Consider the following 27,486-nt stretch of genomic DNA (forward strand, 5'->3'; position numbering starts at 1 on the left):
AAAATCTTAGTAACTTTGAGGGACATTAAAACTGTAAAACCAGTTAACATTTTGGAATGACATTTTCAAGGTCATACTATATCTAAGAAAGCCATAGTTACAAAAATGAAAAGTCAGATTTCCTCACAAAGCACCTTTATCAGACATGGTATCACTGTTTTGTCTAGGGCCTCTCTAGCTTTTGCTGAACACAACTGATTGGAATCTTGGTGAAGGCAGGCCTAAGTAATCTGTTCTTGTCAGGAATGATTCCCACAAATGATCTTGGACTTAGGTCTTACAAGAACATACATGTATAATGAAACAAAGGCAGGTCCTCTACATAAAAAGACTTTTAAGATATTCCAAATGAGGAATAAACTGACTCATAAATCTAATTTTGGAACCTCTTGAGTTTATTAGAGGCATATCTGCTAAAGATGATCAAGGTAAAAATGCTTCTAACCTTTAAACTTTCCTGTTGTTTGGCTCCATGTGTTTAGATTCTCTTACATGTAGAGAAATATCTCTGTCCAAGGGGAGCTCAATGAATAACCAGGCTGGCATCTTACCTGTAAACTAGTGTTCATATTAATAGTACATCTACCAATCCAGTTCATTTACTGGGTTGGCTCCACCAACAATAGTTCCAGATTATGCAAATATGCTGACTGTAGCTAAACTAAGGTCTACAAGAGGTTGCCCAATGACATCTTTCCAAGACACTTCCACAGCTGGAGTGAAACATAAGAGAAAAGAGACAAAAAATGCAAGGAAGGGAACTGCCAGATTGGCAGATGTACTTTGCATGCAAAGACTGATTTTTTAGATCTAGAAATTAAGTTCCGTATTAAAGTACATCCACCAAGCAAACTGATCTATTAAAAGAAAAGCAAAAAAGACAAAAAACTCCTACATGAAAAAGAGAAGGGAAAAACAAAGACTCAGAAAAGATGAACAACAACAAGAAAAACCAAAATCTTATAAATTGGGAAAAACTTCCCAAACATGGACATCCAACATGATGCTTTAGACAATTCTACTCCATTGTTCCCTCTACAAAACAAACATTTGTAAATAAAGACAGTACAGAGCCCCAGCATCAAAATAAATCTGTGCTTATACATTTTTTGTCATAGACCCTTTGGCAAACTGGTAAAACCTATGGATTACTTTTCAGAATAGTATTTTTAAATATGAAATATATGGGATGACAATGGAAACCAGATGTGAATATTGAAATTCAGTTGTTAAGAATATTTTTAAAAATGTTAATGAGTGCCAGGTTAAAATAACTACCCAAAAAGAATTGTGGAATCACCTAGATGAAAGGGGCTCTAGAGGCACCCTCTCTAAGAAGTGGTTATTCAGCCTTTGTGTGAATTCACTACATCCAAAGGAAAACCATTCTATTTTTTTTTATTAACTCTAGTTGTTAAGGAGTATTTCCTTATAACAAGAAAGTCTATCTCTTTGCAACTTTTACCCAGTGTTCCTAGTTTTGTCTTGTTGGGTTAAATAGAATATGTGTAATCCTTCTTTCCATGAGACAACCCTTCGAATACTTCCTTGAACTATCATGTTGTCCTATTCCACTCTTGCACTTCCAACTCTTTTCTTCTACAGGATAAACATGTTCAGGTTTTTAACTAATCCTCATGCAGCATGAACTTGAGGACCTTTACCAACTTCTGGATGCCTAAATGGGGTCCCTTCTAAAATGTGGTGCTCCAAACTGAATGCAGTACTACAGATGTGATCTGACTTCCTTATTTCTACAGTTTAGGACTGCCACGTCATACTGATGGTTCGTGAGCTTGAAGTCCACTAAAAGATCCAGATCTTTTTCAAAAGATCAGCTGCCTATCTCTCCCATTGTAAATGTGGAGTTTAAGTGTAATATTTAAATTTAAAATTATCTTTGTTCAATTTCATCGCATTAGATAAAAATGTTTAAAAAGTATTTATTTGTATAACCTAGATTCTCATAAGTGCTTAACAAGTATTTAATTTATCAATTCATTCCTTTTTTCATGCATCTAGTAACAAGTCTCCTATTTAATATGAGATTTTTCAGGAGTGCTTTCTACTGATCCATCTCAATCTGGCTAAAAATAAGATAAATCAGAAAAGCAAAATAATAATTTGTATCCAGATTAAGAAGGTTCAATCTTGCCTAAAAAAAGGTCCAAGTTTTTTTAAAGCTCTAATACTAAACAGAAACAGGATTAAACAAAATTTTTAAAGGTATGCTTTAGTGGTTAATAGTAACATGTTTATGATAAAGAACTTTAGTAGGAGGTAAATATGGAAATATGGGTGCTTACTGAAGAAGATATTTTCCATTATAACATTATATAAGACAGAATAGATTCTTAAAGACAAAAAAAACACCTATAATTTTGAAAATAAGCCTGCATTTTTTGTAACCACTGGATAATTCTTATCATCTGAGAAAAATACTAAGATGTACAGATAGAAGATACGTACTTACATCCATCTATGCTGACTAGGAACTTTTAAGGAAATAAAGGAATACTATATTTAGCAGTCTAAATTAGGAAATAGCCCTAGTTCCACAACAAAGATTTTCTTGGGGAATTTCCTAATCAGGGATCCCTACGTGAGTGATTTTTAAATTAATAACTATCCTTGGAATTTGGGAAGTGGTCTCAAGCCCAGAAAGAACTCATGGATGAGCTTTAAAAAGAGCTTAAAATCATATAAGAGAGAAGAAAAATAGGGAAAAGAAATGAGAGTGATGCAAGAGAATTATGGAAAAAGAATCAACAACTTGGAAAAGGAAAATAACTGCTTAAAAAGTAGAATTGGGCAAATGGAAAAGGGGGTAACAAAAGCTAACTGAGGAAAACAACTCCTTAAAAGTTAGAATTGGACAAGAGGAAGCTAGTGACTGTATGAGACATTAAGAATCAATCAAACAAATTCAAAAGAATGAAAAAATAGAAGAAAATGCAAAATACCTCACGGGAAAAACAACTGACCTGGAAAACAGATCTAGGAGAAGTGATGTCAGAATCATTGGACTACCTGAAAGCCATAATCAAAAGGACGACCTGGACAGCATCTTTCAAGAAATTATCAAGGAAAACTGCCCTGATATCCTAGAACCAAAGGGCAAAAAAAACCATTGAAAAAAATCCACTGACCACCTCAGGAAAGAAATCACAAAATAAAAACTCCAAAGAACATTATAGCCAAACTACAGAATCATCAGGTCAAGGAAAAAATACTCCAAGTAGCCAGCAAGAAACAATTCAAATATTGAGGAGTCACACAGGACGTAGAAGCTGCAACATTAAAGGATCAGAGGTCATGGAACATGATATTCTGAAAGGCAAAGGAGCTAAGACTGCAACCAAGAATCACCTACCTGGCAAAATTAAGCATAATACTTCAAGGTGGAAAAATGATCACTCAATGAAGGATTTCAAGCTTTCATAAGAAGTCCAGAACTGAACAAGAATTTCATCTCCAATATCAAGATCCAAGAGAAGGGTAAAAAGGTAGAAGAAAACATAAGGGATTCAATGGGGCTGATGTGTTAGCACACCTAAATGGAAAGATGATACTTGTAATTCTTAAAAATAATTGTACCACTACTAGCACAGCTAGAAGGAATATAAATAGACATTGGGTATGGGTATAAGGTGAATTTGAAGGAATGACACAAAAAATAATAAAGAGATGAGAAAGAGGAGTATGCTGAGTGCAGAAGGAAGGGAGAAAGGGGTAAATTATTTCAAATGAAGAGGTGCAAAAATATAGTTACAGTGGAGGGAAAGATGGGAAGATGGGCAATGGGCAGCGCTTGAACCTTACTCTCACCAGTATTAGCTCAAAGACAGAATAATATGCACAATCAGCTGAATATAGAAATCTATCTTAACTGAAAGAAAAGTAGGAGGGAAGGAAATTAAGTAAAGATCCGGGTTGGGGGGTAGGGGTGGACTGACAGAAAAAAGGGCAGACCAGGGGAGATGGTAGACAGAAGCAAACTACTATCAAGGAGGTAAAGGGTGAAAGGAGAGGACAAACAGGAGGGAAAATAGGATGGAGGTAAATACACAATTAGTAATCATAACTGTGAATGTGAATGGGATAAACTCTCTCATAAAACCAGAAGTGCATAGCAAAGTGGATCAGAAATCAGAATCTGAAAATATGTTGTTTACAAGAAACACATTTGAAGCAGAGAGATACACAGAGAATAAAGGTAAAAGGCTGGAGCAGAACATATTATGTTTCAGCAGAAGTAAAAAAAAAAAGCAGGGGTAGCAATCTTGATCTCGGACAAAGCAAAAGCAAAAACAGACCCAATTAAAAGAGATAAGAAAGGAAACTACATCTTGCTAAAAGATACCATAGACAATGAAGTAATATTAATACTAAACATATATGCACCAAATGGTATAGCATCCAAATTCTTAAAGGAGAAGTTAAATGAGTTACAGGTTCATGACCAAACAAGAGATAAGAAAGTATTAGGAAATGTAAAACAGATAATTTTGACTACATTAAATTAAAAAGCTTTTGCACAAACAAAACCAATGCAACCAAGATTAGAAGGAAAGCAGAAAGCTATAAAACAATCTTTACAGCAAGTGTTTCTGATAAAGGCCTCATTTCTCAAATATGTAGAGAACTGAGTCAAATTTATAAAAATACAAGCCATTCCCCAACTGATAAATGGTCAAAGGAAAGGAACAGGCAGTTTTCAGAAGAAAAAAATCAAAGCCTATATATGCACACAGGCATATGAAGAAGTGCTCTAAATCACTTTTGATTAGAGAAATGCAAATTAAAACAACTCTGAGGTACCACTTCAACCCATCAGATTGGCTAATATAACAAAAAAGAAAAAAGATAAGTATTGGAGAGGATGTGGGAGAAGTGGGACACTAAGGCACTGCTCATGGAGTTGCAAATAGATCCAACTATTTTGGAGAACAAGTTGGAACTATGCCCAAAAGGCAACCAAACTGTGCCTACCCTTTGATCCAGCAATACTATTATTAGGTCTGTAGCCCAAAGAGATCATAAAAAAAGGGAAAAATATTTATAGCAGCCCTTTTCACGGTAGCAAAATATTGGAAACTGAGTGGATGCCCATCAATTGCAGAATGACTGAACAGGCTGTAGTATATGAATGTAAGAGGAATACTACTATGCCATAAGAAATGATGAACAGGCAGATTTCAGAAAAACCTGTAAAGACTTATACAAACTGGTGGAAAATAAAATGAGAAGAACCAGGAAAACACTGTACAAAGTATCAGCAACACTATGTAATAATCAACTATGAATGACTCAGCTCTTCTTAGCAACACAATGATCCAAGACAAGTACAAAGGACTCAAGAAGGACAAAGCTAATCACATCCAGAAAAGGAACTGATGGACTCTGAATGCAGATCGAAGCATACTTTTTTTCACTTACTTTATTCTTTTTTGTGCTTTTTTTCTTTTTAATCTTTTTTCTTTTTTCACAAGTATGACTAATAAGGAAATACATTTTACATGATAGCACATATATAATGTATTTCAAATTGCCTACCATTTTGAGAAGAGGGAAGGGAGGGAGAAAAATGTGGAACTCAAAATCTTGTAAAAATGAATGCTAAAAATTGTCTTGATATGTATGTAATTGGGAAAAAAATAAAAAAAGTACTAAAGAGCCATTATAAAAATTGAAAAAAAAGAAAGAAACTTTCTAGCTATGTGATCTTGGGCAAGTGACTTAGCCTCTCTAAGCCTGTTTCCTCATCTGTAAAATGAGAATAATAACTGCACCTACATCACGGGGTTTTACAGAACAAATCCTTTTATTAAGGGTATTTGTTCTGTGAAGTTTGGATTCAGTCAAAGGGCTGCACTTGAGGACCTAGAGAGCTACTTGTGGCCTCAAGGCTGCAGGTTCCCCACCCCTGCCACAAATCATTTCATAAACAAAGTGATTTCATCATAGCTATAATATTTGATGGCTGATAAGCTCTGGAAATTTAACCTTTATAATCTCTCACATACTCTTTGTGATTTCTTTACCCTCACATGACACAATCTCTACTTCATTCAGGCAGTGGTTATGCCTTCCGAAACAACAGTCTTTTCTCCAGTAAAACATTCTGCCACCATAGGAGATACGTTTTCCTATACAAAGAAGACTGTCATAGATCCCCCAAATTTTCCACCATCCCCCTAGAATCAACTAATTACAATCTCATCAACTAGCCTGTTCTACTTGGCTTCTCTCATCTTTTCTCAAGTTTATGTTCTCTTCTTCCACTTTAGTCATTTTACATTACTTGCTGTTCTATCCCTGACCAAACAATTTCAAAATATACCATGTGCACCTATGTTTAGACTTGATTAAACAATTTAATATTGTTTTTTCAAAAACAATAATGATAATTATGTAGTGCTTTGTACCTTTATCCTGACAAAGCATGGTACTATTTATTTTAAAGACACAAAACATGTTAATTGCATCAATGAATTTCAGATATCCTTATGAACATTTAAAAAAATTGTTCCACTGACATACACAACCCTTTTTTAACCACTATCCATGTAGCTATTTTTCAAACTTAGGAGCATGATTTAAAAGGCTTTCTACACATATGCACACATAAAGATGCACATTTCATTCTCAGTTTTCTAATATTTGCTCTCATGTTCTTTATGGAGGCATTTCTGCTATATTATGATGACTTTTAGTATCATTCTGAATACACAGTCTATGATGTAGCCTAGTCTGTCACCCTGAACTCTTCTAGGAAAAGAAATGAGACCACTTATTTCACAAAGTGATCTTCTGAATACCATGTATAGCAAATGGAATGGTAATATTTAATTTGAATTTTTGCTGTTGTTGTGTTTGTCTTCATTCTTGAAGACATCAGGGAAATGATGACATGACTTGCAGCTGACTTTGATCTGAATGAGAGAGGGCTGTGCAAGGTCACCAGACTCACTTTCTCCTCCAGAGCCATCTGGGTCCAGTGGCCTGATATTCACCAGGACGACTGGAGATGGCCCAGGATGCATTGGGAGACCCTGGCCCTTCCAGGCTGAGGTCTTTTCAGGTTCTCACTGTGAGTGAGGTTACTCCCATTCAGTGAAGTTAATCAAGGGATGGCCCCTTTAATCAAAACTCAAAAACACAAAATCAAACTGGGAGGGGAAGACTCTCAGGGTAATTCAAACTTTTAAATCAAACAGAAAAGCTAAAAGATAGTCTTAGTTCTTAAACATAGATACTTGGGCAGATTTAAGTGTGGTTTTTGGGTAGTTTTTCCATCCTGGATAGCAGACGTAATATTTAAAATTTTTAAAGATTTTACTATATCTAGATTTCAAAGCACAAGTGAAAAAGGAATAAAACAATGGAAAACAAGCTTCAAGTAACAAGCTTGAGGGAAATAAAAATGTTTTATTAGGCATCTTTATCACCTATGTCTTCTTATTATATTAATGCTAAACTTATTTGTATTGTTATGTTTATAATGTTGCTGTTTCATTAACCCGTCACCATAACAAAAGCTATTAGTCTAGGACAGGCCTTCTAGGTCCTTGCATGTCCTTTTGACTGAGTCCAAGTTTTACAGAACAAATCCTTTTATTAAGGGGATTTGTTCTTTGAAGTCTGTATTCAGTCAAAGGGCTGCACTTGAGGACCTAGAGGGCCACATGTGGCCTCAAGGCCATATGTTCCCTACCCCTGGTCTAGGAATTTTATAAGGTCAGCACAAGTAAATTCAAGGTGATTCAACATATTTACAAAGAATAAAATTCTTCATCTCTTCTGTTCACCAAAATATACAATATATAAAAAGTTACTCTAAAATATTTTTAAATTTTATGACAAACATAAAAACATCTTTACAATACCTAATATTACATACCTAATAAAGTAAAAGAAGTTATTAATTCATTTGAGGATCAGGTGTTACTTCTTATTCATATCAAAAATATAAATCATCTTGTATAAATATAATTCACAAGAAAAAATGTAATTAAGTAGAAAAATTTCTTACCTGCCCAAGAATTTGTAAAAACGAAGTCCTAAGTGTTATCTAATTTAAAAAATATTTCAATAACATATCAGGATTATTTTTATACAGTGAAGGAATTATTATGATATTTCTTACTGCATCAACCGAAGCTATTAAACTTATATCCCCAAACAGCTATATGATACTCATGACTCATGGGCATAATAGTTATAGCTAAAGAAAACCCTAAAAGTACTCCAAGATCTTGAAGGGTTATCAGTCGAAAGGATCCGAATTTAAACAGAGCTTATATGTGCAAGTGTGTACGCTTATATGTATGGGTTATTTCTGGGGCAAAGAGTAGTGTTGTGTAATGGTTACAGTGCCGAATTCGTAATCAGAAAGTGCTCAATTCAAATCTGTCCACTGACACTAGCTGTGTGACCATGGACAGAAAATTTAATCTCTTTTACCTTATGATAATTGTCTACTATAACTTACAGAGAGGCATGCATACCATGACAACTCTAGATCTTCTGGTATTTATATTTTTTTCACTTGAATTCTTTGAAAATGGGAATTAGAAATCTGATATATGTGGTACTTCAATACTTCAGTGATTTATAATTTCTCTGGTGTGGTTACCTCCTCCAGTAATGCAGTTTATAATCCTTCTATTACTTAGTAGAGAGTCTTCAAAAGTTGCTGTGGCCAAAACAAATAAGTGCCCCGTAGCCAACTATTAATAATTATGTTAGGTTAACCTGAACAATACATTATTCCACAGCCACAACCATGACAGATGACTCACCGAATGAGTAAATCTAGAAAGCATATAAATCTTTGTAGGGAAAAATAGTCATTTGTGAAATAATCAAGTTACTTCAACATCGAAAGTCAAGACTAAATATTGCACACAACTCTCCTAACGCAGAGTAAACTTTATAAAGAGTGTTCCACCAAGATTCAAAGTCAAAAAGAAATAGTATTAGATTGACTAAATTAAAGGTTAAAATAAGAGTTTGAATAAATTCACCATTAATTCTCCCTATATTTTCACAGAAAATTAATTCATATTATATTGTTAAGAATGAGAAAAAAGTGTTTTTTGGGAGAGTAAAAGTAACTTAGGGTAATAGCTGTTCTAAATTTTTTTTCAGTTTTTTTTTTAAATAAAGATAGGCAAGCCTTTAAAAGCATACAGCAGTTTTAGTTATAGTACCTAGTACAATTATTTAAATAACAAAATCGAGAATTTTTCTTTTTACATAAATTTATCAATACAGATTTAGTTGTTAGTATTTTATAACATGAAATGTTATTGAGAGAATGCATTTAAAATGTGACATTACAAAAATATTTCATATCTCAAAAGTAGCTTAAGAATTCAAGATTTTTTACAAGACTATAATATATTGTGGGTTAATAAAACCATTGACGCCTTTTACCTTCAGTCAGCTCTAAGACTTCTAAATTGAATCACTGATATTGCCCTTATTTTGACCAAGGAATAAGTCCCTTCTCTCAGAGAATGTACCATTCAGCAAGGAAGAAATTAATTATATTCCTTGGCACTTAATACCAATTTTAATTCATCCTAATGGGGTTCCCACAAAGAAACCAAATGTTTAGTTTAAAAGCAAAGTTGAGAACAATTGGAAAATATTTTAAATTTATACATGGCATCACTATTATAAAACAATATAAATTCTCAATGTTTCATTTTATGATTATTACTTTATTTTTATTTATTTAATCCAGGAAAAACTAAGATGATATTAACAGACAAAATTAAGGATGCCAAGGACGCACCTAAGGGATTGTTTCACATGAGCTTTTATTTATAATGACTATAACAAGATTATGTGCTCTAGACTAGAGATGTCAAATAGAAGGTGTCAAGCCTCCCAAATGTACCAGGATCTGATTTAAATGAAATTGAGAATTGGAAAGCAAAATAAATGAAAATACAACATAATGTTAACTGTGGTTTTAGAAGTCAGTACGTAAATTGCAAGGGATCTGTTTCTACTTGAGTTTGATATCACTGCTTTAAAGAATTACCTGAAGAAATGATATAAATATATCAAATATTACACAAATAAACTTCCCTTATGTGTAATAAGAATTAGGAATTTATGTTACCTCATAGCGACACTCTGCTGATGTAAACATATGGAACACAGCTACATGGCTATCATTTTCTGGTTGTGCAACATGAAGTTTTAAAGAAATTTCTGTAGTAGTTGGGGCTCTGAAATGAGAAGCAAATTACTCATTCTTCAATAAAAAAATAAATAGTAAGGGCAATGGATATTCCTAACAAAAGAAGCAAAAGGCTTCCAGCTAGGGTGGAGCTGATAATGACATCTGAACAGAAGAATTATGATAGGTGGATATTTTCACTGGATTGCTTGGAAACAATACACATTAATAACAATCATTGTATTTCTATATCATGTAATAGTTGGTATTTATTTCTATGTCAAGGATTACAAAAAACTGTAATACACTACTTCATTTTATCTTCCCTACAATCTTATGAGATAGGAATTCTAGATATTATCCCCTTTTTGCAGATGAGGAAACTAATGCTTGGAAAAGCTCTTTTCACAAAGGTCTAGCACTTTTCCATTTTTCCATATCTTTCTATTATACCATACTATCTCTCATTCATCCATTCAGTCAACAAACAATTCTTAAGCAGCTACTATATTGCCAAGCTCTGCCCTAGATGCTAGGAATACACAAACAAAAAGTTTCTCTCCTCTTAGTGGTGGTTGGTTCTCCCAATCAGGTTAACCATAATATATTTGACAATATTAAATGTGAAGCAAAATACGAGAGAAAATAAAGTATACTACTTAACAAGATATACCATGTGTTTTGTCCATATGACTTTTAGTGAATAAACCAAGACAGCATATAAGTTACCTGAAAAACACCGATTCCAAGATAAATTTGTTCAGAGACTTACTTTGCAGTAGTCATGAAATCTTCATGGGCCCAAGGTATATGGAGTCTAAAAACATTATTTTTTTCAACTGTAACAAAAATAAAAAAATATTTCATAATTATTACCATGTCACCAAGATTAACATAACCTACTGGAGTTCAAAATCACATCTAAATAAAATGTATGAAAGATTTTGACAATTTCTACTTTGCCAAAAGACAAGTTCTCTAATCATTATCATAATTATTTTTTTTTAGCGTCAGAGGTATTATCAGTTCTAATGAACGATTACAAAAATATTCCTAATTATTATGATCTTATAAATTAAGATATTTGAATAATAAATGCTCACTGATTTAATGTAATAGTACTAAAAGACTGGAAATCTGCCAAATGGCTAAAATTTTGCTATCATAAAGTCTAATAAATCATAGTATTTCCCAAACTCTGAAACTAATAACTGATATCTAATGTAACTGAAAATCAGTCAAACAAAAGTTTAAATATCTCCTACATATTTTTCAATTTTATTTAAGGAAATATATAAAACTGGCATTTTAAGAAAAATATCAAAATAAGCAAGCTTAAACAATGACTCCTCTTTTACGTCTAATTTTAGGGGCAATAAAATTACCTTTGGTAGATGTGCATTTGCTCTTTATTTCCACATTGAAAGCTTGGTATATCTAAGCACAATTTAAAAAAGAAAAATTTACTCATTTATTTACATACCCCAAATAGGAAATATAAAGTCTTTCTTTTTTCTTCACCTAGAATTGTTACCTGTCCAAAGTTCATGACTGGTACAGTGTAGAATAAGCCATTTGAATTTAATTTGATCTGCTTTGAAGTTAACCCTGTTGAATTAATTAAAATCTGGTTTTAATTAGAATGATTACCAAAGAATCAGACTTTGAAAAATAATAAGTTAATACAGTAACAAAATTTATTTTTTAAAAAGTTAAGAAAGATACAAGTTACTAATGAGAGAACAGGAATCTAAATAACAAATTTAAATTAACTTAGTATTTGTATTAGACTAACTCAGTATTTGTGTTAGTATTAATAGGTGTTGAGTTGTGGCTTACCTTTGAATAATTTCTAAAAAAGAGGAACTTGCTTATTTAATAAGCAAATAAATCACTAAGAAATATGTATTAAGAGCCTACTACACAAAAAACATAAAATAATACTGCAAAGGGTATGTTTACCTATTAAAGAGAGAAAACTTATAAATCATTCATTTACACATTAAGACCTGCCAAATAAGCAGAAGCCAAAACTGTTTGAGTTGGTCCTTTGATAATAATTCAAATTACATTTTTTTCATTAAAGTAGCACTTCTACCAGGCAACATCTGATTAGTTCCCATTATTAGTACCTGAATATAATAAAGCTATTACACTATTGCATTCAATATAATCTATAACAGAGCTGTCCAACCTTAGGTTTTTATTGAAACAATAGACAATATATTTTGATTTGCCATTTTAGTGAGAGCTCTGCGGTAGCTCGGCTTCCTTTACTAAAGCATTTATGTAAATTTCTATGCTTGTAGGCAGGCCGCATAGATCGCACTGGGCCTCATTTTGGACAGCCCTGACCTATGATACAGATAATTCTTTTCCCAAAATAGTCTTAATAAGTAAGGCTTTGCTTTATAAGAAAATATCATGAACTCAGAGAAAATCAGAAAAACTGAAACAAACAAACAAAAAGCTCATTGGATTTGGGGCTAAAAGGAATCTCTCATTTTCACATATGATGAAATTGAAACCCAGGAAAGTGAAACTTCTTGGCTAATGTCATACAGGTCCTACTGGCAGGCAGGTATTTACTTCTCTGCATAAGTGGTAAAGCCTGGAACAGAAGAGCTCTTTCAAACAGAAAAGGCCTTGGTTTTTTGCCTCTTACAACAGTGGTATCAAACAAAAAAACAGAAAATAGAAATAACTGTACAGAAGGATCCCTGCAGGCTGTACACTGACTCAGTTTTAAAATATATTATCTATATTTTCATATTTTTATTCATTTTGTTAAATATTTCTCAATTACATTTTACTTAGGTTTGGCCATACTCGGGAGTGTTGTGGACCACATGTGGCTCTCATGTGTTTGATGCCTCTGTCTTATGATATGTGAGACAAATGACAATAGAAAATCATTTCGTAAACACTTCTAGACAAAACTTTGTTCCTTCTGTTAGGTGGGAATGTTGGTCATACATGTTTCTGATTTTTAAAAAAGAAACATTTGAATTTTGATCAGATGACATAACTATGACAAAGGAATATTTAAATTAAAATAGAATAGGGAGGCTATAAGTTACAGATTCCTTAAGTCATAATAGATATTTTGATAAAATTCTTGGGAGAATTCATATTGTCAAAAAGGTTTAGCTTTTATTACTGAAAAGTCATGGAAGACTGATAACATACTAATTTGTATAACACTTTGCAATTTTCAGTGAGTTTGCATACCCATTATCTGACTGGACCCTCAATACTGACTTGGGCAGTGCAAGTATTATCCCCATTTTATAGATGGGGAAACTGAAGCTCGAGAGTTGATGTGATTTGTCCAAGTGCTTACAAATCTTGTAAATAGTGGAGTCAGAACTCAAACTTGTGTCTTCACAGCTCAGTCATCTTCCACGTCAGCATTTCCCAAACTATATTCTGTGGAATCTTCATGCTCCACAAATTATGAAAAAAGGATTTCATGACAAAATGTCAACGGAAAAAATGTTTCCCTCTGAAGTATTTAATGTGAAATTCTGTATTATATTTATGTGCAGTAATCTTTACAAAAAAATTAATTTTGACTAATTTGCTCTCAAATGTTCCCAACCCTCCTTTATTCCTGAGAAACCCCATTTTCGTAGAGTCCCTGAACCAGAATTTTAAGGTTCCGTCACTGTACTTCAAAGCTCACAATTGTTCAGGGTCAAATTAGTTTGGGAAATACTTATTCATACCATATTATCTGAGGTAGTATACAAAATATACATTTTGAATAAATAATTTTAAAAATGGAAAAAGGACTTTTTAAAAGCTACAATTCTGTAACAAATAAAATTAATTTCTTTCAATGAGAGATAAAAAATAAACTTAGGAGATTAATAGAAGGAAAAAATCTTAGTTTCAATAGAGTTTTCTATTTGTCCTTTGGCAACTAATTGGGAAAACATGCCATAACCATTAAACATAACTTCTCTTTTCAATCATCATGCCAGTGAATAACCTGTCTGAGTATTTAACATGGAAACATAGTATTTAAAAGATATCATGTCACAAAATCTTAGATTTGTAAGGGACCTCTGAGGTTATCTAGGTCAATCTGTAAAGAATAAGAATCTTCTCTACAACATACCTAATATGTAGTCTTCAAAATTCTGCCTAGACACCTCTGAGGAAGGGAAATCCACTACTACTCAAGGTAACATATTCTACTTTTAGATAGCTCTAATCCAACTCCCTTATTTTAAATATGAGGAAACTGAGGCCCAGAGAGATTGAATGACTTGTAACACAGGTAGCAAGTAAACAGAAATGATATTTGAAACCAGGTTCTCTGATTCTAGATCAAGTTTTTCTTCCATGACATCATATTTCTGAAATGCCTTCTTCTCCAAACATGTCCTTGATGCCCAAACAGTTTATGGATGAAAAGAGGAAACTGACTTAGAGATTGCAACGATGGCTATACATATAGGAAAGTTACTAAGGCATAGATTGGTATAAAAATCAGAGTTTACTGGATAATAGTCTGATAGATTATGTCACAGGTTACACTTCTCAAAGACTAGACTACCACAGGCTGAACATACAAGTGGCTCAAAAGTCAGTTCACAGGATGTAAGTATTAGTATTCTCACTTTAAAGATAGAGAAGTAGTCATAGAGTAAATGACTCACTCAAATCTGTTGTTACTGTTCAGTAGTTTTTTAGTTGTGTCTGACTCTCTTTGTGACCCCATTTAGGGTTTTCTTAGCAAAGATACTGGAATGGTCACACAGGTAGTAAGTGTCTGAGGCCAAATTTGAACTCAGATCTTCCTGACTCCTGGCCCAGAACTCTATCCACTGTACCTCCTACTTGCCCTATGCCTAAATCTAATACCTGCTGAAATCTGGATTACTTGAAGAGAAATGCAATAACCTTTTAATTTTTCAGAGTATTACCACAAGAAGTTTTCAATAGGAAAAAGGAGCCAGGTCAGATGCTAATTGTACAATATCCTTCTGAATCTAACAGAAATATTTTTTAAAACCAAGGCATGTATAAGCAACTAGACAGCATTTATATTAAAGGATATTACATTAATTTAGGAATATAGTTAGCAATTTAGAGAATAGGACTAAGGAATTAGGATAAAATTAAGGAATAGAATAAAAATATCTTTGGCAAATTGAAGAAATGCCCAATAAAAGCAAGAGAAAATTCAGCAAGGATGCAAAATTATACATATAGCTATAAAAATACCAAGGAGAAATAATGAGGGACTGAATTCCTATATGTCACCTACTTCTAACGCTTGGCCTCTGACTCAAATAGTAAAAAAACTACTGCAGAGAATATGTAACACTGCAGTCAACTCAGAGTCTTGATTTCTTTGATCTAAGTTTTAGGATTTTTATTTGGATTAACATCTTTAAACTTAAAAACTTGCACATTTTATTCCATTTTCACTTAAAAGCAAATGATGAGCTAGACTAACTTTTCAGTCATATACACACACATGGTTAAAAACATCAAACATAGATTAATTAATTTTATCAAGTTAAAAAAATTTTGCCACATCATTTTTGAGGGAAATTATATAACGGGATGCCATAGTCTTAGTAGTTTTCTAAGAAATGAGGCCTAACTTGATGACAGGATTTTCTTTCAAATAGCACTTTTTTTTTCTCATATAGAATGTAAAGAACATTTTAGAGAAATCTTGGAAAGTTATGAGGAAAATGAAGATCTCATAAAGGGCCAACATAGCACAAGAACATATGTAAAAACAAAATTAATAAAAAAATCAAACCCATACACCTTTTAATTAATGTAATTTGCAAGTCAATGTGATTATTATGGAGGACAGACAATTCTTCCAAAGGTCATTTCAAGAGACTGACTCACTATGAATAAGAGCATTCATACTCATAGCCACTTCTGATATTTACACAGGTAGTACAGTATGGTAGAAGGAGAACAGGAAGTCAGTGAGGAGACCTGGATTCAAGCTGTGCAAATCACATTTTCTTTGAGCCTCTGTTTTTTAATGCATAAACTGGAAAATAATATCAGTCCTTATTTTATAGGGTAGTATTAGCATCAAATGAAGTCATACAAGTGAGAACTCTTCATATAGCACCATAACAATGAGAGGCATAATTATTATGTTTGCTTTAAACAGTTTTTATACTGCTTCGATTAAACAACAATCTTTAGCACGACACAAGGAAGCAGGCTCCAGTGCCTCTTAACTTGTCAGTGGGAATCCAGCACACAGATAAAAGATACTTTGAAACTATAAAACATAAAATAATCTGTTAAAGATAATCTGTTACAAATAAAAGTAGTTTTCAAGATTTGAAGAAATAAGATACCTACCAAAAGAAAAGAGATGAGTTACAGGAAGCTGTACAGTTCTTAACTCTATTTGAAAAAATTCACAGTCTAAAACAAACTGGGGGGAAAAACACACAAAAAAACCTTACTGGTAAAACTGAACTTATAGTAAATGTGGTGACCAAGCAAAAAGTCACTAAATAAAATGTAAAAGTTTACAAAACTCAACCTCTAAACAAGTAATATCAATGATACCAATGATCATTAACTATCTCAATAAAACAATCAACATAAGTTGCAAAAAATCTTCTATTAAAGGTGTGCCAACTTTTAAGAAAATTCGATACAATACATTTAACTTTTCCCAATAAATTAAAGTTATGTTCATTATAAAAAGGGGTAATGGCAATGTCTCTTTAAATAGCAAGTCTGCCTATTATTTTTGAGTATTAGTTTATAGATAATCACATACTTGGCAGACAGGCTCAGAAAGAGGAAAGGGAGAGAATATCAAAAGTACTTTAGGAGCTACTAACAAATGAGGATGAATTATAAATGAACAAATTATTTTACTGAAAGTCTAAGTCAAAAGGAAAATGTAGCTCGATTTATACATTTATAAGAAACATCTATTGTGTATAGTGAGTATAGAACACAAACCATAAAAGATTTTGGCAAACTTGTAGATCAGTTGTATATGGTTGATCTTATAATTATGGAGTATTTCAGGACAATAGTGTTTATCGTAAGATTAAAAAAAGCCAGTAAATGGAAAGAAACTAAAGGAGCTCCCTAAAGAAATAAAGAAAAAATTATTGAAATTTGAGGAAAGACTGGAAAACCATTTAAATTTATCTGAAGTAACACACATTTTGGAAAAGAGGGATTTTACATTCCCCAACAGACAAGCAGTCAAAAGACATAAACAAGTAAGTCTAAACAGAAGAACTGCAAACTATCAATAACCATATGAAATAATGCTCCAAATCAATGATAATGAAAGCAATACAAATTGAAACAACCCTGAAGTTTCACCTCACATCCAGCAAACTGGCAAAGGGTACAAAAGATAGAAAGAATCAATGTGGAAGAATTGTAGAAAGATAAGCATACTAATTTAATGCTGGTGGCCCTGTGAATCAATACAATCATTCTGAAAAATAATTTGGAATTAAGCAAAATTAGCAAATAAAGGGGCTAAAATGTTCTTATCTTTTGGCCCAGAATATACGCTATGCCTACATCCAAGAAGGTTGCTGATTATAAAAAGAAAGTCTCTATACACATCAAAATAATTTATAGCAACATTTTTTGTTATTAAAGAACTGAGAACAAAGTAGATACCCATCAGTTGGGGAATGACTAAAGAATATAAGGGAATATTATTGTGCTGCGAGAAACATGTATGAATACAGAGAAGCACAGACTACATGAACTGATATAAAGTGAAGTAAGAATAGTCAAGAAAACAATAAACACAATATCTATGAATGGAAATGGAAACAACAATCACAAAACAATCAAAATGAATGTTAAAATGTTACAAATAACAAGGTTGGCCCCAAAGAAGAGACATGAAAAAAATACCTCTCTGCACTTCTTTGTGGAGGCTTTAAGGGGAAGGGGTGGGAAGTTCATGGTTGTGGAACATGGGAATACATTGTGAGATTTAAAAAAATGTAATCATACGTTTTGGTAGTGTTTTTTTCCTCTTCATTGTTATCGTCCATAAAGGACAATTCTCTAGGATGGGGAAGGAAGAGGGATACAAGGGGAAATTTACACAGTGTAAAAAACAAAAGATATCAATAAAATGTATTTGTAAAAAGAATTAGTAGTAGTGGTAGTAAATAAAAAAGCCCTAAACATAAAAAAGAAAAGGAAATTATAAAAAGGATTGTTAGATTAATGCCGCTGAAGAATCCCTTCTGATTTAAGCTAAGTAGAAGAAAGCCGTGAATCTAATATAGGTATTGGTAAGACTTTAAGACCGAGAATTTTGCTTTCAAACCTTTCCAAGACAGAAAAATGCAACTGAAAGTTCTCATCTGGACAAGCATTTGTATTCAAAGTTGAATCAGAATAAAATTGGTATTAATGCTTTTCTACGACTCTAAGGAGTGCTCCAAATACACATGAAGCATATCGTGTTATTTGCAAATAGGAAAGGGAAAAATAAATACAATCACCAAATATAATTTTATAAAGGCTATTTTAAAATTTTTATGTAACTATCACAAATATACTTAGAATATCTTATTTCCATTAATATTTTTATATTAACAGACAAGTTGAGAATGTTTAAAAATTGTTATTACCCTGTTTCCATTAGTAGTTGGTACATAAACAACAAGATGAGACAATTTTGGATAATCTTGAAGTTTCAACATGAAAGTCTGAAACAAATGAGAAAGGAGTTTCATTCAATTAGGTGCATAATGATTTGACATATGCTATAAGACTTTGCTTTAAACACATATGATTCCTGTTTATAATTATGACAGAGTCTCCAAATTTTATTTGGTACTTTATAAAATTTCCTTGATGGCACATTTAAATTACCAATAATGATAAAATAACTGGAAACCAAGTTCCTAATAATTATGTTTACTGAAGAAGCTTTACCATTGTGTTCTTTATATTTCACTGCAAGCATGGTAAGTAAATTAAATTAAATTAAAAATAAATTATATTTCACTGCAAGCATGGTAAGTAAATTAAATTAAAATAATTAAATGCAATTTAAAATAACTACATAAAATAATTTGACTCATTTACTATATATTTTTAAATGTAAAAAAAGTTTCTCAGAAACTTAAGATAGTAAAAATTAAAAGAAAAACTGGTAACTGAGAAAAAAAATCTTTGCAGCAAGTTTCTCTGTTAAAGGTCTCATATCCAAGATAAATGGATTTAGCTATATCACTACTAGTTTGAAACCTCAAAGAAAGAGGAAAAGAATTTACATGTGCAAAAATATGGATAATAGCACTTTTCGCAGTAGCAAGAATTGGAAATTAAGGGGGTATCCTCTTATTGGGGAATGGCTTAACGAATTGGAGGGCTTAATTTCTGGTTTTTTTTAAATTAACTATGGGGGAAGCAGTGGATAGTCAGATTAATTTTTCAAATGTTTATTTAAAAAAATCACTAAAAATTTGGAAGATTTATATGAACAGATTTACCATGAACCAGGAAAATAATAAAAGGAAACTAAAAAAATGCTTCTTATATTCCTTAAGAAAATGCTTCTAAAAGGCTAAGGAAGTACTTACTACCAAGACAGATTAAAACTGCATGTACCAATAGAGTTTCAAAGTATTTACAAATATACCAAAGCACTTTTTCATCAGGAAGAACCCAAATTAAAAAGGTATAATGTACCTTCATTGTTGGCAGTAGTTCACTCTTCCAGGACAAGTCAACACCTTGAGTACTATAAATGAACCAGAACAAGGTTGTTATCAAAAGAGACAAATACCTGAGGTTAGACTCTGATCAACATAACAGTTGCATATGTGAAAAAAAAAGCAAAAACAACTGGCAAACAAAAAGCAAAAATAACAAAGAATTAGCAAATAAGCCACAGAATGAATTTAAAATTGGTAATACAGTTGTAAACAACCATCAGGAATTATGTAATTGGCAACAATTATATAGCATTTTAAGTTTTATAAAACTCATTATTTCCAACATCCCTGGAAGTAGGTGGTGAGAGTATTACAATCTTCATTTAATAGAAGAGAAGATGGATGTTCAGAGAGTTTAAGCAACTTGTCTAAAGTCACATAGATATTAAGTGTTGGAACAAAGACTCAAACCCAAGTCATTCTGACTCCAAGTCTGGCAGTCTTCCACTATACATGTAACATTAAATTAGTTTAAAATAAAGTCTGATGGTTTTGAATATTTAATTTATGTTGGGGGGGAAACTAAAATTTTGGTCTTTAAGTGACTCTAAATGGAGGCAAAGCAATACATTTCTAATACAATATAACATACTCACCACATAGAAACACTGTTTATACAGCCATAAATCCAACTATGTATATCCTGTCAGTTAACACAAAACAAGACAAAGTGTTAAATAGAGTTAAAATAAGAACAAAGGCAACATCAATTTTTTAAAGATCCACTACAGACTGAGTGGAGAAGCAACATAAACAAAGGTAAGGATATTGTTACTTAGAATTCCACCAGTGATGCCTCCTTTGAGAGGGAGTAAGAAGACAGGGAAGGCAGGAAGCCTAAAGCAGTAGGATGACCTATGTGTCTTAAATGATTTAACAAAGAAAGAGGGACTTAAATTAAATGGCTGGAGGGTGGGAGGGAGGAGGAGTCAAGATGTGCTGTGGAAGGCTGGCAGGAAAGTGTGGCATTAATGGAACATCAAATTCCTGGATGAGAGTCCTTTACTCTAATGTCATCTAATCTCCTAAGCAGTTTTTCATCCTGAACCTAGGAAAGGCATTAAATCCAGTTTCCTGATAAATTCTATCAATAATGCAAGCATGTCATATTTGGTCCTAAAATATATTCAGTATACTAATACTGAAGTAATACTCATCAAAACAGGATATGACTGTGCTAGACATTTAAGGAGACAACATAAGAGAATATTCTATTTCAGTTGCAGAACGAATTTAAATGGAGTAACCACAAGCAAAGATGATTCAAGAAATTCACAAAGAACAAAATGATAAATAACTTCAAAGAATGCATGACATAACTGTGAATCTCTGTGAACTGCGAACCTAAACTAAGGCAACTGGCAGACTAGAGCAGATGGGCCTGGGATAATCAATAAGCAAGATAAGTAAGTCAACCATGAGAATAGAAACAAACACAAAAATAAGGATAAGCTCTGCAAAAAATAATGCAGCCAAAATACTCTACTAGATTATAAACATTTTAAGAGCAAGGACTTGTTTTCAAATCCTGACTGCTGTCTTTTAATATCCATGTGACCTTGGGCAAGTCACTTAACTTCCTTAGGCCTTATTTTTCTCATCTGTAAAATTTAAGGGTGGAATTAGAGGAAGCTTCTGAAATCCATTCCATTTCTAGACCTATGTACCTATATGTCTTATTAACTTGAAGAGTTAATACATAACCCTAACCCTCAGCACCTAAGCCAGTGCCAATAAATTAACTGAATCAATAACTGAAAATAGGACACTTCATATGTGAAGGGTGAAACTGAGTGATGGCATACATTGGTCTTAAGTTATGCTTATGTACAATAAACAAAATGATAACATAGGTGCCTCCAATTCACTGGCGGTGAAGCAAGCAGAGAAATAAAGTAAATATATATTTGAAACTTCAACCTCAAAAAATACTATTTGTAAAACACATGTATCTTTAATTTTAAGTAATAGGCTTCTAAGAAGAGACCTTTGAGGTTTGAGAGGTAAGAGCATCAGAGAGGGTAGTGTCATAGAAATGCAGAGAAGAGAAAATATGCAGGCAGAGAGGGTAGTAAACACTGTCAAATACAGCAGAGTGATCAAGAAGGATGAGACCTGAGAAAAGTTTCTTATCTGGCAATTAAAAGACTATTGGTAATTCTAGAGAGAATATTCCAAGAGACATATGTTCCCAAACTGAGCAATAGCGCCCCCTGGGGGCACTGGACCAATGGGGGAGGGCAGTAGTAGCCTCGGGTGCAATTGAGAGGCATTGAATAAAAATAAGGGGGGGGGGCAGTAAAAGTATAAGGAAAGAAGAACAAATAAGAAAATCTTGAAAAACCATTCATACATGTTTCATCTGCTATATAACAGAGCTAAAGTCATAGTGACTACATTATTTTTCAAATAAACACAAAAAATGCAAGTCAGTGGTCATGTCTGCTGATGTATTAACAAGCAAGTGTTGGCAGGTGAGTGTGTCATGTCACACATTGTCGAGAAGTCCAGCACACATTGGCAGGAATATGTGTGTGTAATGACTTACTTACAATATAATACTATACAGTTACATGACACAATTTGCATCATCAAAATTTCAATCCAGGAAAAACCTCACAAATTTACAATAAATTATTATATTTAAGATGTGTCTTTTTTAATAAATTATTTTATATATTTTTTGAAGTGATGCAAATTTTGAAGAAACGTTAAAGCGTTAAAGAAATTAGATTTCTAGTGGGGCACTGAGTAATTTTTCATTAAAAGGGTGGCAGACCAAATAAGTTTGGGATCCTAAGGGATAAGAGGAGAAGCCAGATTGCAAAGGGTTGAACGGGAATGAGAAGAAGTGGAGGTAATAGAACTGGAGTCTGCTTTTTTCCCCTAGGAATTTGGCTGAAAAAGGAATGAGAGATAGAGCATGATAGTTTGAAGAAATGGGAGGGTCTTGTAAAGGTTTTTAAACAATGGGGGGTAGGGAAGAATCTTGGGCATATTTGAAGGTAGTAAGCAAGGAGCCAGGTGGGAGACTGAGAATTAGAGAGAGGGAGGAAATGACTGAAGGGACAAGCTGCTGGGAAAGGATGGAATTAAGGATATGTGTAGAGGTACTGGCCTTGGCAAAGAGAAGGGTCACTTCATTTTACATATATGTGTGTATATAAACACACATGTATTTACAGAGAGATTTATACAGATATATATGTGCATATCTACAAAATGTGTGTTTATGATATACAGAAAGCATGCATGTATGCATGCATGTGCAAGTGGCAGCAGAATGCTGTGGATACAGTTCCTGGCTTGGAGTCAAACAATCTGCATTAAAGTCCTATATTTGATACATTGTAGATGTGTGTCCTTGGGCAAATCACTTAATCTCTCAGTGCTGCAGGCAATTCTTAAATGAATGAAATGAATGAATAAAAAATCATTTAATAAGTGCTTAATATATGCTAAACATTGCCCTAAACACTGAGGGTACAAATATAAATACAAAAGCAATCCCTGCCCTCAAGAAGCTAACATTCCAACAAGAGAGCTAACATATATAGGAGAGTAGTTGCCAGGGAGGAATATTTTGGTTTGGAAGCTTACAGGGATGGTGAGTGCAGTCAAAAGGGAGCAGACTGAAGACTAACATATCTTTTCCATGAGCAAAGACAGTTATTTGATCCTAGTTCAGCAATTAGGAAAGGGACAGAGCAGCACGGTGGCTAGTGAGGAGAAGTCTGGGGAGTCAAATGAAACATGGCTTGAGTTTGAGCCTAGATGTGAAGCAACCACCACTCTAAGACTTTAATTTGAAGAAGGGTTGCTGATCTGCATCAGTACAAGTTTCTCACTGGGAGTTCTCCACACCAATGAAATCATACAACTGGATCTATCAACAGATAGAGCTATAAGACAAATCCTATAGATTGGGGATATTTACGCCCCCAAAAACAGTGTGATGTAGTGAATAGAGAACTAGACTTAGAGTCAGGGTCAAGGTCTGCCTCTGTACCACTGGCGACCAAAGTTACCATCAATGTTCCTCACAGTTTTCTGAGACTAGAAATTGCAGATGAGCTGCCTCATTGATAGAGGAAGTGTCCTCACTTCGAGTTTCCTATACCAATGAAATCAAAGAGGGTGTGTGTGTGTGTGTGCGCGCATGTGTGTGTGTGTGTGTGTAACTTAATGGAAACCCTTTGAGAAGCTGACTGATGATGTGGGAAGAACAGATGTAGAAGAGTGACAGGGACAGGACAGAAACCAACCACACTAAAAAGTTATAGATGAAAATCATCTAAAAAGAGAAGAACTGCTACATGCAAATAATAATATTATGTTGAAATTAAGAAGATTGGTCATGTAATGAAAGTGCTAACAGAAGAACAGTGGACCTCATGAAGTCCAGGAAAAGCACATCTGAAAAAGAATGTTACCTTATCTGTAGCACTGTCTAGCAAAGGAGTTCTGACCAGTGGATATGGGTATTCTATTTGTATAGCTGATACCACCGTGGGAGGTAAGGCTTACTCATGAGGCTTCTCCAGTGTCATAAAAATATCCTTTTTTAGACAGCTAACTCTCTTGGCCTTAACTCTATAGTTCCTCAAGAACCATCTGATTATTCATTAGGTTTCACAGATCCCTAGATACCGGGAAGGGTATATTTATATGTTCAGCCCAATGAAGAATAAAATTGTGAAATTCTTGATAGTTGTGTTATATGATTGGCTCTAAAGAATGAACTATCTTTAGCCATTTTAAACTTTAAAAAATAAAGTACAGACATTTTCTTACCATCATGCTGTTCTGACAGTATACATGGGTATAGGTTTTTCTGTGATTTGCGAGCGGAAATGCAAAATACATCGCATAAGACTCCTAAAAAATAGAGAGGAAAAAAATCACTATATATATTCACCCTCACAAAGTAGATATTATCTTCATTCTAAAATATTTGGTTAAGTACTTACATTAAAAGCCATAAAGGTCCATTTTGATACTTTCACTGGAACCCATTTAGATGTCCCTAAAGTAGAGAAAATTATTCTCACTTCTGAATGATAAAATCTTAACTGCTTTCCTGCTGACTGCTGGAAGAAACATTTATTCTTCATAATATGACATTAAACAAAGTCTACATTTCTAAACATAAGGTATTTTAAAACAGGAAATATGGGTTGCCATCATGTACTCATAACTAACTAGCACCTACATTAACAATTTAATAACTATATTTAGTCTTGTTCTCACTATGGAGCTAACAACAGAAAGGAAAAGTATTTATCTTCTTTCATAAAACAAGAAAAATATGTCCCTTCTAAATCATTTTGTTACTATCCCATTTCTTTTCTTCCCCTTTGTGGTCAGTGTTTTTTTCTAATTTAAAAAGCATATATTAAGTGACTACTATGTGTAAGATACCATTGGGGATATAAAGACAAGGCAACTATCATGTTTCCCCTAAGTATTCTCTTCTCCAGGCTAAATATGCCTTTTTCCTTTAAACAATCCTTATTTGGCAGTATCTCAAGGTCCATTGCATTCTGGATGCTTTCCAGTATACTCTTTTCTAAAATGTGGTGCCCAGAACTATACACAATATTGTCAATGTAGCCTGACCAGAGAAAGGCAAAATTATTTCTCCATTTCTGGACACTATGTGACAAAAAAAGCAGCCTCTATTCCAAGTTTCCATTTTACTAACTCTCTCTTCAGTCCTTTGTAATCTCACTTTTTGTCTGCACAACTTTACTGAAACTTCTCTCAAAGATTACCAATGTCCTCCTAATCACCCAATTTAATGACCTGTCTTGACCAAGAGAAGGTGGATCACTCTGTATTTCTGGAAGTTTTTTTTCTCTTGGCTTCTGAGACATCATACATGCTCTGCTGGTTCTGTGTTTGTTTCTTTACCTGCTGCTCTTCCTTAAATACATCCTCTTCTCTCTCTACCTTGGTGACTTCATTAACTCCTCTGAATTTAAGTAATTCATTTCCACAGATGACTCACAAATATGTTTTCTCCATCCCTGACTTCTCTTCTAAGCTCCAGACCCAAGTCTTTAACTGCCTCCAAGATGCTTCTGCCTGGATGTCCCATGTGTATCTCAAACAATGTGTCCTTTCCCCAAAGCTTATTCCTGCTTCTGACTTTACTATTTCTATCACTGGTACTACTACAAGCCCTGCATGAGAGGGGTATACAAAGCATTCATTTAATTTTTTCAACTGGATGAGAAACAAGTACTTAATGCTTTGGCTAACATGGGTCACACTTCTCAGACACACTGCCCTGGCAGGCTAGGCTTTTGATAAGGTAACAAGATAACAAGACTAAAATTTTCCAAGAAGGCTCAGATCAGCCGGCAGAAGAAAAGTTTCAGTGATTAAATGAGAACAAAGGTTGCTATGATGACTCCTTAAGCACAAATTCCAGTTGAAATAACTGAATTGGCTTTTGAAAATGGAAGGAATGTATCTTAAACATTATACTCACTTGGCAGCCCTCGGCCATAGCTTAGTGACAAGCATGAAATTTGAAAGCAGAAACAAAATTTTTGCATTGAATCTGGTGCAGACTTGAGATCTGGCAAGTTCTCCTCTTAGGATCTTCAGAAAGGATTGAGAGGAAAAATTCTCTGTGTGACAGATTGCAGCATTCATCTGGCAGAACTTCCTGGTAAATCATTGCTCTGCACCAATAACTGTGAGAATGTGGATCTAATTTTATATAGAAACAATTCTGCATCCTGAGGTGGATTTCTTTTTTAAATTTTAAATTTAGTATTTGTGTAAAATCAAGTTTTGAAGCAACTACTATCAAGCCAGGAAAAGAACTGAAGGATTTCACGTACCCTCTAAAGTTCAGTAGCCTTTATATTGTATATTTATACACAGTATCTTAATTTATACTAAAGAAACTATCATTATCATCTTCAGAGCTAAACTGTTTAAGATGTATTTCTGCATGAAAATCCAGGGTCCCTTCTCACCCAAGATAGTTATTACCTTGGGAGATAAAGTGTTACCTAATCTGGAAATGCAGGAATCTTGAGTTTTTTTCTTATATCATTACTTAAGTCTATACCTATTATGCTTATCCTATTACCTCTATTTTTCTTTAAGAATTCACTCTTCAGCTGGTACTAGCTAATCTAAATTTGAACCACAGTCATGAGAAAATACCTTCCTTATTTTGTAATACTGTTGTCAGTAGAAGAAAATTTTCATCCACAATATCTGAGAATCTTTTTTCTAATTTCCTGCTTCCATCCTTTCTCCTTTGGCTTCTTACTTGTGTATTGTATTAATGTATTGTCACATGTACACATTATATTAATACACAAAAAGCTACATGAATGCCACTGTTTCACTATGAATTTTTTAAAAGCTGCAATACATTAAATACTTCTAGTTCACTCTTCAGTCTTCCTCTGTCTTCTCATCAGATTCCCCTGTCCACCTAAGGCCTGATTCCTGATAGGTAAATACCTGCCCACGATAGCCTTTATCTAGAGGAAGTCCAGTGTGGCTGGGGCTCAGTCACTTTCTGATCTGTTCTACCTT

The 27,486-nt window shown here is 33.5% G+C and overlaps 1 protein-coding gene across 1 annotated transcript in view; it reads right to left on the minus strand.

The window, feature by feature from the left end:
* PGAP1 (post-GPI attachment to proteins inositol deacylase 1) overlaps positions 1-27,486 on the minus strand; it is a 91,555-nt gene that overhangs the window by 35,373 nt on the left and 28,696 nt on the right. Inside the window, exons 9-19 of the mRNA XM_036747142.1 lie at positions 24,891-24,946; positions 24,715-24,798; positions 20,517-20,563; positions 19,895-19,946; positions 18,829-18,906; positions 16,553-16,628; positions 11,733-11,806; positions 11,584-11,635; positions 10,971-11,037; positions 10,139-10,247; positions 8,036-8,074 (exon numbers count right to left, since the gene is read on the minus strand). Coding sequence (XP_036603037.1) covers positions 8,036-8,074; positions 10,139-10,247; positions 10,971-11,037; positions 11,584-11,635; positions 11,733-11,806; positions 16,553-16,628; positions 18,829-18,906; positions 19,895-19,946; positions 20,517-20,563; positions 24,715-24,798; positions 24,891-24,946 — 734 coding nt within the window. The remainder of the gene's footprint in view (positions 1-8,035; positions 8,075-10,138; positions 10,248-10,970; positions 11,038-11,583; positions 11,636-11,732; positions 11,807-16,552; positions 16,629-18,828; positions 18,907-19,894; positions 19,947-20,516; positions 20,564-24,714; positions 24,799-24,890; positions 24,947-27,486) is intronic.

The sequence above is a fragment of the Trichosurus vulpecula genome, chromosome 2 (assembly GCF_011100635.1).
Source record: "Trichosurus vulpecula isolate mTriVul1 chromosome 2, mTriVul1.pri, whole genome shotgun sequence".
NCBI lineage: Eukaryota > Metazoa > Chordata > Mammalia > Diprotodontia > Phalangeridae > Trichosurus > Trichosurus vulpecula.